General features: G+C 41.1%; 1 protein-coding gene across 1 annotated transcript; it reads left to right on the top strand.

Moving 5' to 3' along the window:
- Positions 1 to 8384: 8384 nt before the first annotated feature.
- Positions 8385 to 12647, top strand: MRPL50 (mitochondrial ribosomal protein L50). The gene is made up of 2 exons (XM_027863112.1): positions 8385 to 8490; positions 11976 to 12647. The coding sequence occupies exons 1-2, from the start codon at positions 8399 to 8401 to the stop codon at positions 12364 to 12366; spliced, it is 483 nt and encodes a 160-aa protein (XP_027718913.1). The 5' UTR covers positions 8385 to 8398; the 3' UTR covers positions 12367 to 12647.
- The last annotated feature ends 2733 nt before the right edge of the window (positions 12648 to 15380 follow it).

Here is a 15380-nt window from a genome sequence, read left to right as displayed (position 1 = left end):
ATAACTTGGAAGATTTCAGTCAACTTTTACACAAGCAGCGGACCCCCTGCCTTGTAAATCTCTGCTGTGATGGAATCAGCACCAAGTGTTTTGCCACATGAGAGGAGCCTAATAGCATTCAAAACCTCTTCTGCATTCACAATTTGGTTAGAGAGGGATTGAATTCAAACTGAGGCATATGGTCAATAGCTTCAGTATTGATTGATGAGAACACTAGTCTGTTGAAGACAGTATGGAAGTGTTTGGTCTATATTTCCAGTACCAGTGTGGCTCCATCAGTGCTGAGTAGTTGAGAGGCGCCATATGTCTTTGGTCCATAAATAGCCTTCAGGGTATCATAGAAGCACTTTGGATTGTTGCTTTCAGTGTAAAACTGAATGTCATCTGCCTTCTTACTGAGCCAAGAATCCTGCATCTCTCTAAGCTTTGTTTATACTTTGCTTTTTGATGTAGTGAAACACTGCCTTCTTAGAGACAGATGAGCTATCCTGCTGGCAACACCTGTGGAGTTCTCATTTTTCATTTAGTAGCTTCTGAATTTCACCATCATTTTCATCAAACCAATCCTGATGTTTGTAAGCGTTCTGGCCCAGATGAGTAAATATGGTGCTGTACACTAAATCTCTGAAAGCTGCCCACTCCTTTTCTGCTCCTCTGTTATCAATTGGGTATTGGCTCAGTTTTCCCTCCAAGTCAGCAACAAACTGTTTCCACATGGAGAAGCACTCTTATCTATTGTCATCAAGTCTTCTGGTCGTCATCTTGCCTTGGGACCTCTGATTTTGTTGAATGTGAATTTTTAGCTTGGAGAGGATGAGTCTATGATCAGTCTAGCACTCTGTGCCACATATCTCCTTCGTCACTCTCACATCCTGTCTCTTCTCCTTCCAATGACATAGTCTACTAAATGCTAATGTTTTCTGTGAGGGTACATTCATGAAGTTTTATTGCATTTAGATAAACGGAAAACAGTGTTGGTGATGAGAAGGTCATGAGATGCACAAGTCTTCAAGTCACAACTCACAAGTAAGTGACTGTTGCTGGTATTGTTCCCAACTCCATTCCTCCCAAGGATTTCCTGCTATGCCTGGCAGTCTGTACCTACTGTGACATTAAAGTCACCCAGAATTACAAGTTTGTCCTCTTTCAGCACACCGATAATGGGGGTCTCTCAGTCTTCATAAAATTTTTCTTTGACCTCATCACGGTTTGTCATGGTGAGAATATACACATTGAAGATGGTTGCATGGCCCTTGCATGCAAATGGCAATTACATTGTCATGAACTTGTCATTTACTTCTTTGGGGAGGCATACAAGCTTGTTGACTAAATTAGATTTTATTATAAAACCTACATCAGCTTCATGGCACTCCTCATCACAGCAACCACTCCACAAAAATGTGTATCCAGTTCTGACTTTAGTAAGCCAGCCTTCATTTACCAGCCTTACAGCAGTCAGGGCTGCTATTTGGATGCGATACCTGCTGAGCTCTCTCCCAACAAGAACTGTTTGTCTTTCAGGTCTACAGGATTTCATGATGTCCATAAGCATGCACATATTCCACACACCAATGATGAGTAGAATCATCTTCATAAAACTTTTTGTAGTATCCCTACTTTCTGTGGTGGTTAGGTTAAATGAAGCAGACAATTTTTAGAGCACTTTTTTAGCCCCTTCCTCATGCCAGGAAGTGAGCAGTGTGGGCCTTCAAAAAGGCTACCCAGACATCTAAGGGACTGCCCAATTCCAGTGCTGCTACGATCTGGTGAGAAGATGACCCTATACCAGGGCTGCCTGTGTGCAGCTATAGCTCCCAATGTATTTATGTCTGCTGTTTCACCACTTGCCATTTGCCACAGGACTTCGAGTACAAGTAAAATAATAAAATAATGAAATAGTAAAATGTAAAATGGTAAAATGGTATAGGGTGATGTTTTTTGACTTACATATAAATTAGATTTAATTGAGGCAGAGTTGTACAAAGTTGTTGGCCTCACTCTTTCTTCCAGAGTCATTGAAGTCTAGTGGCAAGACAAAAGTCAATATGACTGGTATTGCCTGGGATGCAGCACATGACCGTGGCATCTTCAATGTCTAACCATGCTGTACGTGCTCCACGTGCCTGCTTCTGCCACCTTCATGACCCATTGGAACAAATTGTTCACATCTATCTATTCGGCTGAGGAAGTCTTCACATGTTTGGGGTAGACACCTCCCTAACTCACTGATGGACACCAAAAGCGGAAAGCAGCCCTGAAAAAAAGGCTCAGCAGCCCTCACACCAGAGGTACTAGTCTTCCCTGAACACACTGTACACCCTTCTCCTTGAGCTATCTTGAAACCAAGAACACATTCACCATGTAAAAGTAGAGGTATCCATTTACCATGCCACACTTGTAAGTGAACTTGTCATGTTGAAACTGTGTAGAAACTGCTTTGTATGAGCCCACTCTCCCAGGGGCTGTGTAGTCGGGGAGAGTGTTCCCCCAGGCTGGGTGGGGGAAGGAAATGTTTGACTTCTGTTCTTGCTATATCTTCAAGGTAAATATCCCTTTATAAAAACAATATTGATGTTACTGGTTACGTGGAACTGGAGTTGGCAGTTTAGAGTTGGGGAAACACACCAGAATGGAGAGTTGAGCCATTATTATATGAGAAAGACAACTAAAATTACTATACAATAGCCCTTTATTAAGTGCCAACTATGTGCCAGGCACTGTGCTAAGCTAAGTGCTTACAAATAAGAATAAGAAGACAGTTCTTGCCCTCAAGGAATTTACAATCTAATAGAGGAAGACAAGACACAAAAGGAAACCAGCAATGTGAGGTGATGACAAGACATCAAGGGTACCTGATGCAGGGGCATCTTGTTCCATCTTGTTTGGTGAAACCAAGCCGAGCTGCAGAAGAAGAGTGGAGTGAGCTGACAGGCCATTTCTGCCCTCCCTCTTTGGGAAGACCTTAGTACTCTACTCTCCAGCCCTCCAATCAGAGGGGAGAGGAGGCTGAGGGAGGTGGGGTGGCATTAGAGAATCCAAAACTGAATTAGTAGAACAGTGAGAAGATTAGAAGTGATCATTTTATTCTGGAAGAGGCATCTGGTGTGGAGTGGAAAGGAAGTACAACTTCAGATTAAGAGTGGAGTGAGAATTGCCCCTAGGACCCTGAAGGGGAGATATAGTCAGAGAGTGTTGCTACAAATATTTTGCACTATGAAGCCTCTCTTTTTATCAGTAACTTCTTTGGGTTATATGCCTAACAATGGAATCTCTGGGTCAGAGGGAATAGACATTTTAACTACTCTATTTGCATAATTCTGAATTACTTTCCAGAATGGTCAGCTCACACTTCCACCAATGATGCATTAGTGTACCTGTCTTTCCACAACTCTTCTAACATTGACTATTCCCATTTTTTGCCATCTTTGTTAATTTGCTGGTTAATAGTGAAAACTCAGAGTTGTTTTGTTTTGCGTTTCTCTCATTATTAAAGATTTGGAGCATTCTTTCATGTGGTTGTATTACTAACTCCTCTTTTGAAAATAGTTCTTATCCTTTGGCCACTTATCTGTTAGGCAGGAAACGCCTTTGAGAATACCAAGATTCTGGAATTCAATGAGGTAAATGCACATGAGCAAAGTTTCACTTACTAATTATAACTTAGACAAATCACTTATATCTCTCTGAGCTGTTTCTTTAATTCCAAAATAGGTATCACAATATCTGCCCAGCTTATTTCTCAGGGATATCATGAGAACTCATAGAATCTTAGAGAAGGCAATGACCGCTGAAACAATCTAATGCTGAAAATGGCACCTGGACACCTGCACTGAATCCCGGCTCTGACACTTAATAGCTGTATGACTTGGGGAAAATCACTTAATCCTACTAAACTTCAGTTTCATCATTTATAAAATGAGGATAAGACCACTTGAACTACCTATTACACAAAGTTGCGGTCAGCAAAATGCTTTGTAAATCTTAAGCTCTATGTGAATTATTATTACCAGAGATGATAAAATTAAGACAAAGTGATTAAGCTTAGCCGGGGTACGAAGCTAATTGCAGTGGAGCCAGGATGGAATATTGTACTATTTATCTTTCAGGTTGTATGTGTTGTATGTATTGTGTATGTATGTGTTTTGGTGAGGAAAAACAACTATAAATTGTAAAGGATAATATAAATATGAGGTATTAGAATCAGGGTATCTTGACTTTTAGTCCAGTGATTTTTTTTTTTAGGCAAGGCAACTGGGGTTAAGTGACTTGCCCAGGGTCACACAGCTAGTGAGTATCATGTGTTTGAGGCCAGATTTGAATTCAAGACTCTAGGACCAGTGCTCTACCCACTGCACCAGTCCAGTGATTTTTCTACTATAGTTTTTTGTAATGCATATAAACAATAAAGCTGTAAAAATGCAGGCATTATTAAAAGTTGCTCAATAAATATCCATTAGATGAAATGACACAGTGGTGCAGCACTGTTCAACAGTGACATACTGAAGTTTCTCGATGAGCTTAATAGCTCTTTGGGAGGAACCGAAGCCCAGAGATGAAATGACTCATTGTCAGTGTCATTATTAGACACTAATTATTATTATTATTATTATTAGACCCTATTAGAGATTTCCTAACCCCCTTCAGGGTACTGATGGGGTGCTTGGGTGCCTGTGCTCGGACTCCAATTCCAAGACCATATTTTTCCCTAGCCCCAAAACACTATCTCTGAGGGTTTCTCCCCAGCCCAAGGCCACTATGCCTAGCAATTACTTATGAGTGGACCCCAGCAAAATACTTATCCCTCTCCCTGCTACAGTAACAAACTGCAACTGTAGGAATTATCAGTTTGAACTGACTTTGTACTGGCTCATAAAGATATTTGGTACCCACCAGACCATCTATACCAACTCCCCACCTCATTACATGCATCCTGGACTCCGCATTGTGTGTATCCTAGACTTAAGACATATTTAACACTCTCTACATCTATCTTGTCAATCAAGACATTGATTAGTGGCAGACTGGCCCTGACTGCTAGCTAACTTAGTGATATAACAGACCTAAAAATCATACCTCTCTGCCCTCCCCCGCCCTCCCTGGCCTTTTCCTGGTGAACTCTTGGTAAAACGCCTGCAGTAGATACAAAAATGTTCCTTTAAGAACTGACCACTCCTTAACCACTCCCTAATTCCTCCTGCATCACCTAATTAGCATACTTGGCACATGTTTTACTATAGTTTTTCCTATATAAACTTTAACTGTACCCCTCTAAGGTCACAGGTTCCTTAAGAACTTTTGCCCACAGGATAGTGTAACAATAAATCTTTTCCAACTTGACTTAAAGATTGCTTGAGTCTGTGAATTCTTTCCAGATGACTCTATCCTGTACTTCAGTCCTTGAGGGGTCTCCGAACCCCTCAAACTGCATCAGTACGAAGGAAGTCTGAGGCAGGTGAAATATAGTGGGCCTGGCCAGAAGAGCATGGACCAGAGTAATTCATGTTACATGCAAAATGACCACAACACTGTAAATAAAAAGATTACTAAAAGGAAGCCCAACTTTTAGTAGCAGATAATTTAGAAGAATAAAATAATCATAAGATTATAAAATTTTTGTTTTTTTTTAAAAGGCTAGAATTCACTTTTCCCCCAGAAAGGGGGGTTGACCAGAGGCTAAGTTCCCCTTTCTGGCAGCTGGAGAAAGGTTAGCAGAGGTTAAGTTCCTTTTTTCTTAGTGAATAATCTCCTTTTTTCCTTGATCTAGAGTCTAAGTTGAGTAATGGAATCTTCTGTGGGGGGGGTGACTGCTAACCACTGACCACAAATTCCTCTTTCCCAGTACACTTTCTGGTTACAAAAGGCACCACCTGTAAGGAAAGGACTTATGGATGGGATTAAGAAAGCCTGGGAGAAGCTAATTAGTCAGGTGACCTGCTTTGTCTGATTGAATTATGTTTCTGTCATTTTTTAAAATTCCTCTTTTCTCATATAAAAATCAGCTCTATAAATCACTCCTCTCTGGTATCTGAGTTAGGTGACCTGATTTAATATGCAAATGCTAGCTTTGGAAATTAAATCATAGATGGCTCAGTAACTTTGTCCTCAATTTCTTTTTATTTCAGATAATTAATTTTAACAGTTATCACATCAATTCTGCTGCTTGAATGTTGCAGCAACGGTTACATTAAGGCAGAATATAAAACAAAACAAACACAAAGGGGTCTTTGAGAAGACAGAAAAATAACAGCTGCAGCCTGGTACTCTCAAAACAGCAGTAGACTTCAAATTAGGAAACCTGGGTTCCAATATTCTGGCATTTGTGATATGAGCAATCTCTTCTCTGAGCCTGTTTTCTCACACAGTAGTAAGGAAAGAGCTTTTTAAACCTTATAGCTCTGTAGAAGAAATATGACCTAACATTAGTCAGGAGAAAAGACAGAGGCACATTAGTCTATGTTGCAGTTCAGTTGTTTTAGACTCCTGGTGACCCCATTTGGGATTTTCTTGGCAGAGATATTGGAGTAGCATGCCATTTCCTTCTCCAGCTCATTTTACAGATGAGGAAACTGAGGCAAACAGGGTTAAGGGACTTGCCCATGGTCACATAGCTAATAAGTGTCTGAGGTTAGGTTTGAACTCAGAAAAATTAGTCTTCCTGCCTCTAGGCCTCTGGCACTGTATCCACTGAGCCACCAAGCTGCCCCAATTAGTCTCTAGTACAAGTCATTTTGGGCCTTTGGGACCTGGAAATATGATTTCCTTGATTGAGTTTCCTGTTAAAGCTCTAAAAGGAGAGGATAAAGTAAGGCTAATATCAGGCAGTGGCACTCCAGCCAGCCTCAGTGACTCATTGTGGCTTACCTGTGACCAATGTTGTCATCATCTAATATTTTAGGATTCTACTTTGAGAATGTGCCTATGGGGAAGAGAGATTAAGCTGAGGAAAAAAGGGAATCTTTGGTAAAACCTGGCTCCCAATCAATCTCAGACCTGTGAAATTCAGGGAAGGACTTCTTGAGATCTGCTACAATGGGAAAAATCTTTGCTATTAGTTTTTCTGATACACGTCTCATTTCTAAGCTATATTAGCAAAGATTCAAATTCGCAAAAATAAGAACCATTCCCCCAATTGATAAATGGTTGAAGGACAGGACAAGGCAGTTTTCAAAGGAAGAAATCCAAGCTATCCATAGTCATATGAAAAATGCTTTAAATCACTAATAATTAGAGAAATGCAAATTTAAAGAACTCTGAGGTTCCATTTCACACCCAACAGATTGGCAAAGTTAACTGAAAGGAAAATGACAAACGCTGGAGAACCTATGGGAAAACAGGTACAGTACATTGGTGGAACTGCGAACTGGTCCAGTCATTCTGGAAAACACTTTGGCCTTATGCTTTAAAAATTATTAAATTTCATCCCAGGGATACCAATATTAGGTCTATATACAAAAGATATAAAAGAAAGAGGAAAAGGAGTATATGTACAAAAATATCTATAGTAGCTCTTTTTGGGGTGGCAAAGAATTATAAATGGAGGGAGTACCTTTTAACTGGGGAATGGCTGAACAAGTTATATGTAGTGATAGAATACTACTGTGCTATAAGAAATAATGAAGGAGAAAGTTTCAGAAAAACTTGTTAAGACTTGTACCAACTGATGCAAAATGAAGTTAGCAGAACCAGGAAAAATACATATACAACATTATTGTAAAGACAAACGACTTTGAGATGGAGAGATAGGTGGGAGTATGCTATGCTGCTTTGCCTCCGTAGGTTACGTGTATGTGAGTCTGCCTAGGTGAGTGAGATAACTCAGCTCAACCTAGTGAGAAGGTCTCAAATTGCACCCAAAGAGAGATTCCGAAGTCTCCAGTATGGCAAGCTGGGGACAAGGCCATGACAGAGGTTTCTGGGTCCTCTGTCTGTCAGCTTTTTCCCAGAGTCTTTATGTCCCTTCGGGGATCCGAGGGGAGTCTGAAACCACATCTCCTGTCTCGAAGCTTGAAACCAGAAGACCAGGATCTGGTGAGCTGAGGTGGAAAGGAGGAAATGAGGAACGGGGCCTTTCCAGACTCCACCTCTAGAACAGAATGGGGAGGAGGGGGAAAAGCTTTACTTCCCTCCAGAATAAGGTATAAACTTAATGGGATCATTACAGAACTTCTCTCCTATCCCTCCTGGGATTTTCGGCCCCAGCCTCACGGGCATTGACTGGCCATTCTGCACCAAGGGCCAGGGCCCCTTAGACATGCTCGATCCGGGACTACAACTCCCATCATGCCCCGGCATTCCACTCCCAGATACTAAGACCACACTTCCCGGCATGCAGTTAGGCTCTGGGGCGGTGCGCGGCGAGGGCGGAGCTCTCTCTTCGCCTTCACGCGTCTGGGCTGTCATGGCGGCGGTCATTGGACTCCACTCGTATTGCGGACGACTCGCAGGGACAGTCCTGAGGACCCCACGCCGGGCCCTATGGGGCCAGAACAGGTAGAAGCCACAGCCGGGCGGTCTCGACCTCCTCCTGGAGGGAATTGGAAGCTAGGTCCTGGCCGAGGGGGGCGTGGAGGGGAGAGGTTCGAAATCCGTGCTGTGTGACCTTAGGCAAGTCGCTCCCTCTCTCTGGGCCTCGGTTTCCCCATCCGTAAAACGAGGGGCTTAGGTTAGGTGATCCCCAAGGTCATGTCTAGCCCCACAGCCTTAGATTCTGTAATGAATTGTCCTGCCACAGACATAGCGACATACCCCGCTTCCCCCACCCCTTCACCTCCTCTTCCCAACCTCAGGTTGTCCAGCTGTGAAGTGGGTCCAACCTACATACCAGGCCTCATGGATTGTCCTGATCAGAAGAGTCCTTGGATGTCAGCTAGCCCAACTTTGTTTTTACAGATGGGGAAGTTGAGGCTCAGAGGAGAACTCACTAATCCAGGCTTACCCAGGGAGTTGTTGACTAAGTCAGGACCTCAGGTCTCTTGACCGTGCCCCTCCCCGCCCCCACCCGACTCTTTCCACTGTCTCATGCTTTATCTTCAGTGGTGACCTTAGGTGTTTCCCCCTAACTGAGCTGGGGTCATCAGACAGCTCTTGCATTGTGCAAAGTGTCATTTAGGGGTGTCCACCCCCCAGCAAGGACTGCCCTCAGCTTAGGAAGGGTCATCTCCCGCTTTGTTCACCTGTCATACTAGCTTCCTCTCTCTGTTGTCCGGCCCTTCAGGGATACTCAGCCCTCCTACAACTCTAGTCTCTCCTTTTCACTGCCAACTTTCTCAAGAGTCCACTCACTCAAACTTCTTTGACGCAGGCTTCTGCCTGCGTTCCTTCACTATTTTCTAAAGAGTCACCAATGGCTTCAGTCCATTGCCGCTTCTGGTGGCTTTTTCTCAGGTCTTTTCTGTGTCAAGTCAGGAAGTAAAAGGATGGATTTTGCGAAAGGTAGAAGATGCAGGGGAGTTGGCTCACAACAGAATAAGGTTCTGCCAGCCCACAGTTGAAGGGACATCTGATAGGGGTGCATTGGGGAAGGGTTAGGCTGCTTGGTTATGAAAAAGAGTTACAGGGGCAAAGAAAGAACAGTTTATGCCTAAAGTATGGATAACAAGGATGGAGGATGCAGGGAGTTGGGAGGTGCGACTGGAGTTACACGTTTTGATGAGCAGAGTGAGTACTGCTGAGTAGGCAAATTTGTCATTGGGGGAGTTTGTAGCCCCGAAATTCCAATTAGATTGTGGGATTTATATGTTTCTGTAAACATGCCTTACCTTTCTCCCCTGCCTCCACCATGCTGCTTTTGGGACTGAGTGTCCAAAGGACTTAGTATCACTTGTTACCGTGTACCATCTTTTCTATAATGTCTTGAACCACTGGTTAACTTTTCTTGTATTTATCTTCCCAACTATATTGCAAGCTTTGTGGAGGACTGGGATTGTTCATCATTCATCTTTGTGTCCCCCACTGTCCCTCGTACAATGTCTTGCCACCTAGTAATTGCCTGTGGTATAGTTGAAATAAATAGGTGTCTTGGCTCTGCTGCTCATTAGCTCTGTTATCCTGGATAAGTCACTTTGTAATACTTGTATTACTTTCCTTACTTAACTTCTCTGGGCCTCATTTCCTTATCTGTAAAATGAGGGGCTTGTATAGATTTGTAGGGATCTCCAAAGTCCCTTCTAGCTCTAAATACATAATCAATGACCTCCTGGAGTTGTGGGGAAGCTATAAAATGCCAGATATATTCAATTCAGCAAATATTTTTAAAGCATATGTGATGCATTATGTTCAGCCCTGGGGATATAAAGTTTAAAAAATGCATAGTCTTTGTCCACAAGAAGTTTGATGGTTTATAGATGGCCTAAGACATCCCCACACATACAAGAATAAATATGATGAAGAGGACAAGACCAGACAGAAAGTTCTAAGGAAAATTTGAGGAGGGAGAGAGGATGCTTTCAGCTGGGAGCAACAGGAAGCTTAGTGGAAGGGATGGCACGTCAGATGGACTTGAAGGAAGAAAAGGATTTTAACAGGTGAGGATGAGGGGAGAACATATTTTAGGTAAGGACAGCCTGTGTAAATGTGGAGACACAGGAAAGAGCAGGACTAAGTTCTGGAAACAGCTGGTAGTTCAGTTTCTCTGGGAAATAGAGTGTGAAGAGGTGGGAGCAGTGGAATGAGCCTGGAAAGGTAGATTGGAGCAACAGTGTGAAGGCTTTTAAATGCCAGGTGTTTTATTGACATTTTATCTTTTAGGCATTAGGGAGCTACTGAGGATGTCCACCGAGGAAGGATGTAATTAGTTCTAGATGAATGATTGTCCTTCTGAGCATTGTTTTTTCCATTCCAGCTGTTGCCACCCTAGTTTGGGACCTCCTTACTTACACTAAGACTTAATAGTAGTAGCCTTCTACCTGGTCTTCTTGCCTCCATACCATCCTTCTGATTGCTACCAATGTAATCTTCTTAATGCACAATTCCAACTTTCCCTCCTCTGCTTAGCTTTTGGTGACTGCCCACTTCTTATCAAATAAAATAGACATTTCTTTGTCATAAGCTTAGGGGCCCCGCCCCCGTCTGGCTCTCACCTCCCTTTCATGCTCTATTTCATTCTCTTTCCCTTTGCCCACTCTGACCCTCAGCCAGACTGAACAGTTCTTTGTTCCCTTCTCTCCTCTAGCTCTCCTTCTGCAGTGCATCTTCACACACTCATCTCAGCCTGGGATGGACTCCTCCACACCTCCACCTTTGAAAGCTTCTCTCTCTTCAAAGCTTAGCTCAGGTGCCATCTCTTCCATAATGCCTTTCCTTATCATTGCCACTTGTCTCCACTTCCTTCTTGTACTTCTCCTGCTCCTCTGATTTGATACACTTAATCATATGCAAACTCATAGCTGTGTGCACATGTCTCCTTCCCCTCCCAGACTCCAAACTTCTTGAGGGTGATACCTGTTATTTTTATTTACAGTGCTTGTCACAATGAATTTACACAATGAGCTGCTTGACAGATTTTTTATTTGTTGTTGAATTTCTATATTTCTGTAGTCTATTTCTAAATATCAGTTTTCCCCTTATTAAGTCAGAAGAATACCATACCCTACTTAGAGAGCTGTCGGGAGGACCAAATGTCACAGTGACTATGAAACATTTTGAAAATTGCAAATCACTATGAAAATCTAAGGATTTGGTTTTAGGCACTCATCTATATGTTAAGTGAATGACTGGATGAATCTTTGGTGTTCTGGCCCTTCAGGTGACTTCTCCCTACTTTGTGCTTCCTCAGAGTATCATATGTTAGCAGACCTGACTCTCAGCTTCCTCCTCAGTAGATGGAGTTAGGGGTTTTTGTGTTTTTTTTAGTCATTAATGCCTTGATAATTTCAGTAATGCCATGGTCTAGGCATTAAAAATGCTTTTTAAGCATAAAGCTGTTATTAGTAGGAATGATAATAATTAACATCATTGCTTCTTATTTCTTATTTTAGAAAGAAGCTGGAAGAAGTAAAGATTCCTGAGAAGGCAGTAGAGATTAAAGAAGAGCCTATTCTGGAATGTCCACCACCACGAAGTCGAAAGTACATTCCTCCTGAGGATCTCCAGAGTCGTGTAGAATCTCATGTCAGGGGAGTTTTTGGTACATGCCTTAATAATGATTGGCAAGAAACCAGCCTGGAAAAGAGTCAGCTAAAGTTTTCTCTGTTGGCACAGCTGGCTGAAGAATTTGGCCATGTGGTACCCAACTCTAGGCTTCATCAGATGCGCAGTGTCAAGGATGTTGTTCATTTCTACAGCATACCTGTGCAGGATGGAACTAAATTTGATGAGATTAGCTCCAGGCAGCTGCCTTCCAACTTGAAAATCACCTGGGATTACTGAGGCAAATTGAACTTGAATTTTATTTTTCCCCTAAAGGAGAGAGATTGCTCATCAGCCCTTTTAAAACTTACTATCACGTAAAATTGTTCTGAAGGAGCTCTTATTCCCAGAAAAAATGTATTTTTGATTCACTAGTGACCTCATGTGTTAAGAAAGGGGAAAGACAGAGATTTGTGTTTTCTTTTCCTGCTGGAGAACAGTTTTCTCTCCGGTTTATGGAATCAGATGATTTATGCTCTACACAAAGTATGTGTTTGTTTAATAAATATTTGTTGAATTGAGTTGATTTGAATTGGTTGATGTCGTTGCGTTCTCAGAGAGGAATGGTAATTACTAGAAATTTGCCTGGCTTTGAGACAGTAATAATTTCAGTTACAATTTTTCTCTCTGGATTCTCTTATATATTATGTTCTACTTATCTCTGTGGGCACAAGAAAATATTAATTGGGCAGTCCAAATTAGTGTGCAATTTAGAGCAAAACCAAATACTCAACTCTAAAACATAGCCCTGGGTTGTTTTGAGGGTCAAATTAGACAATAATCATAAAGCATTTGACATAGAGCCTGGCATGTATTAAGTGCTATATAAATATTGAAAAAAAAATTCTGACCTCAGACACTTATTAGCTGTTTTGACCCTGGACAAATCACCTGACCTCTGTCTGCCTCAGTTTTTTCATCTGTAAAATGGGGATGAGTACCTACCTCCCAGAATTGTGAGGATAAAAAGATAATTGTAAAGCACTTTACAAACTTTAAACTTGTTATTATAGAGTGCAATCAACTTTGTCTTTGCTCAGTATTTTTTTTTGTAAAAGGCATAGAAATTGTAATATTTTGCCATCCATACAAGCTTCAAATACTTCTTTCACTATTTGATATTTCAGTACTTCATTCAACATGTTATCTCATCAATGTGGGTATTCCTTCCATTGATGCAGACTAAAATTCATTTGTACCCCCTCAATCTTGTGTAAATAACTCTTATCCATGTTCTTCAATAGACCATCCAAAGGGGATCTATGCAACATTCAGGAGACTTTCTCAAAGGGTCCTTACAATTTGTGAAGACCAGTGCAGCTGACAGCATCTGTCTTATGCAACCTGTGTTCTTACTGCATGACTATCCTGCATTTTCTGATCGGAATTTCCTCATTTGTACTGCTTGCACTATTCTTTATGTAAGTCACCACTGGAAATGTGCTGCAACTTTCTTGTACTTACCATATGTATCTCCATTGTAACTTGAATTATTTACAGATTGTGTTATTCTGGGATTCATAGACATGTGGAGTCACTGGGAGAACACTGGTATTAAAAAGATTTTGTTTTTAATGTTGTGAAATAGCTTGGAGTTACAGAAGATCAATTTCCCAGTGCAATTCAGTACTCTCTTCTTTTAATTCTAGACCCAATTCATTGTGCGTATGCCCCGATGTACTAGTTTAGTGGAGTAGCCATTTAATTGTATGTGCTTGTTTCCATAATTGGAATATTTCATCCACTGAGTTTTTCTTGTTTGGATCATTAAGCCTATCCCTTTTGAGTAATTAGCTATCTCAGTAAGGATGCCATGTAATGATCCGGGGCTTGATAATGTAAATATTATCCCTAAATAGAAGTATCTGGAGGACCTCACCATCTAGAGGGAATCCCTTTTCTATTTGGACTTTGTGTGGGACATCCTCAGAGTATTTTACCTCTTGTACTTATCCAGAAATCTTATATGAACTTAACATATACACAAAGAAGGACCTATGAAGGAAGATGCTATCTGGCTCCAGAGAAAGAAGTGATAAATAGAAGTATGTGTAGTATGGTTTTACATATATATATATATATTCGTGTCTAATGGTAGCCTTCTCTAGGGCAGGGTGGGGAGAGAGAAAAAAGTGCATAGCAGAGAACAAAAGAAAACTTGAAGCACAGAAAAGCACAGTAGCTTAGAAATGATGTGTAGTGCTTATTACATAATTTTTTTTTAAAAAAATAAACTGTGAAATGGAAATTCATGGTTTTATATTGAATCTTTTTTTATGTTGTGCTATGCACATGGAAATGTCCTTTTTTATCTTTATTTAAATTCAAAATGAATAAAAAATTTAAAAAAAACATGCACAGAGATTATGGGAGTGGAGCCTTTAACAAATGAGTTAATAAAAATCATTATTTTCCTTTGTGGGAGTAGAGTCTTTAAGTCAGTCTTTTGAGGCAGCAAGGTAGCAGAATGCATAGAATGCTGGGCCTGGAATCAGGAAGACCTGAGTTCAGATCCAGCCTTAGATACTAGTTGTATATTCACGGGCAAGTCACTTAACCTCTGTTTGCTTCAGTTTCTTCAACTAAAATAGGGATAATAATAGCACATATGTTATAGGATTGCTGTGAGAATCAAATGAGATAATACATGTAATTTTTTTTTTTTTTGGCAAGGCAGTTAGGGTTAAGTGACTTGCCCAGGGTCATACAACTAGTAAGTGTCAAGTATCTGAGCCTTTTTGAATTAAAGTCCTCTGGACTCCAGGGCTGGTGTTCTATCCATCTAACTGCATTTTTTGGGGTTTGGGGGCACATAGTAGGTACTTTATAAATGCTTATTCCCTTCTCTTCCCCCTTTTACCATACCAAGTTAAATGCTTTTTTTGCAACCAAAGTAAACAGTGAATCAACTTTCAGATAATTGCAATGTGGTGTGTTTTGTTACAAATAAAATGTAAAATCCTGTCCATTCCATTTTTATATGTATCTGTCTGATGTGGCCTTCAAGGTGCTGTAACTGTCAGTTATGCTGGTCCAATGGAACTTTTATTCAGTTTGGGGTTACTGGGTTTTTTTTTTTAATCTTATTTTTATTTTCTGTTCCAATTTCTCTCACTTCTCTCCCAGCCATTGAGAATTCAAGGAATACAATATCCATTATACATGTGAATTGTGTAAAACATTTCCATGTTCCTTCCCCCACCCTGCCCCCAAACAAGCAAGAAAAATAAAGAAAGGGAGAAAATACGCTTCAG

Source organism: Vombatus ursinus, unplaced genomic scaffold (genome assembly GCF_900497805.2).
Source record: "Vombatus ursinus unplaced genomic scaffold, bare-nosed wombat genome assembly UNPS02014770.1, whole genome shotgun sequence".
NCBI lineage: Eukaryota > Metazoa > Chordata > Mammalia > Diprotodontia > Vombatidae > Vombatus > Vombatus ursinus.
The sequence above is the reverse complement of the archived record's forward strand: the minus strand, read 5'-3'. Positions and strand labels throughout refer to the sequence as shown.

Coding starts and splice junctions, on each gene's coding strand:
- MRPL50 (XM_027863112.1), top strand. CDS start 8,399: ATGGCGGCGGTCATTGGACTCCACTCGTATTGCGGACGACTCGCAGGG. Junction 8,491..11,975: donor GCCCTATGGGGCCAGAACAG/GTAGAAGCCACA, acceptor TTCTTATTTTAG/AAAGAAGCTGGAAGAAGTAA.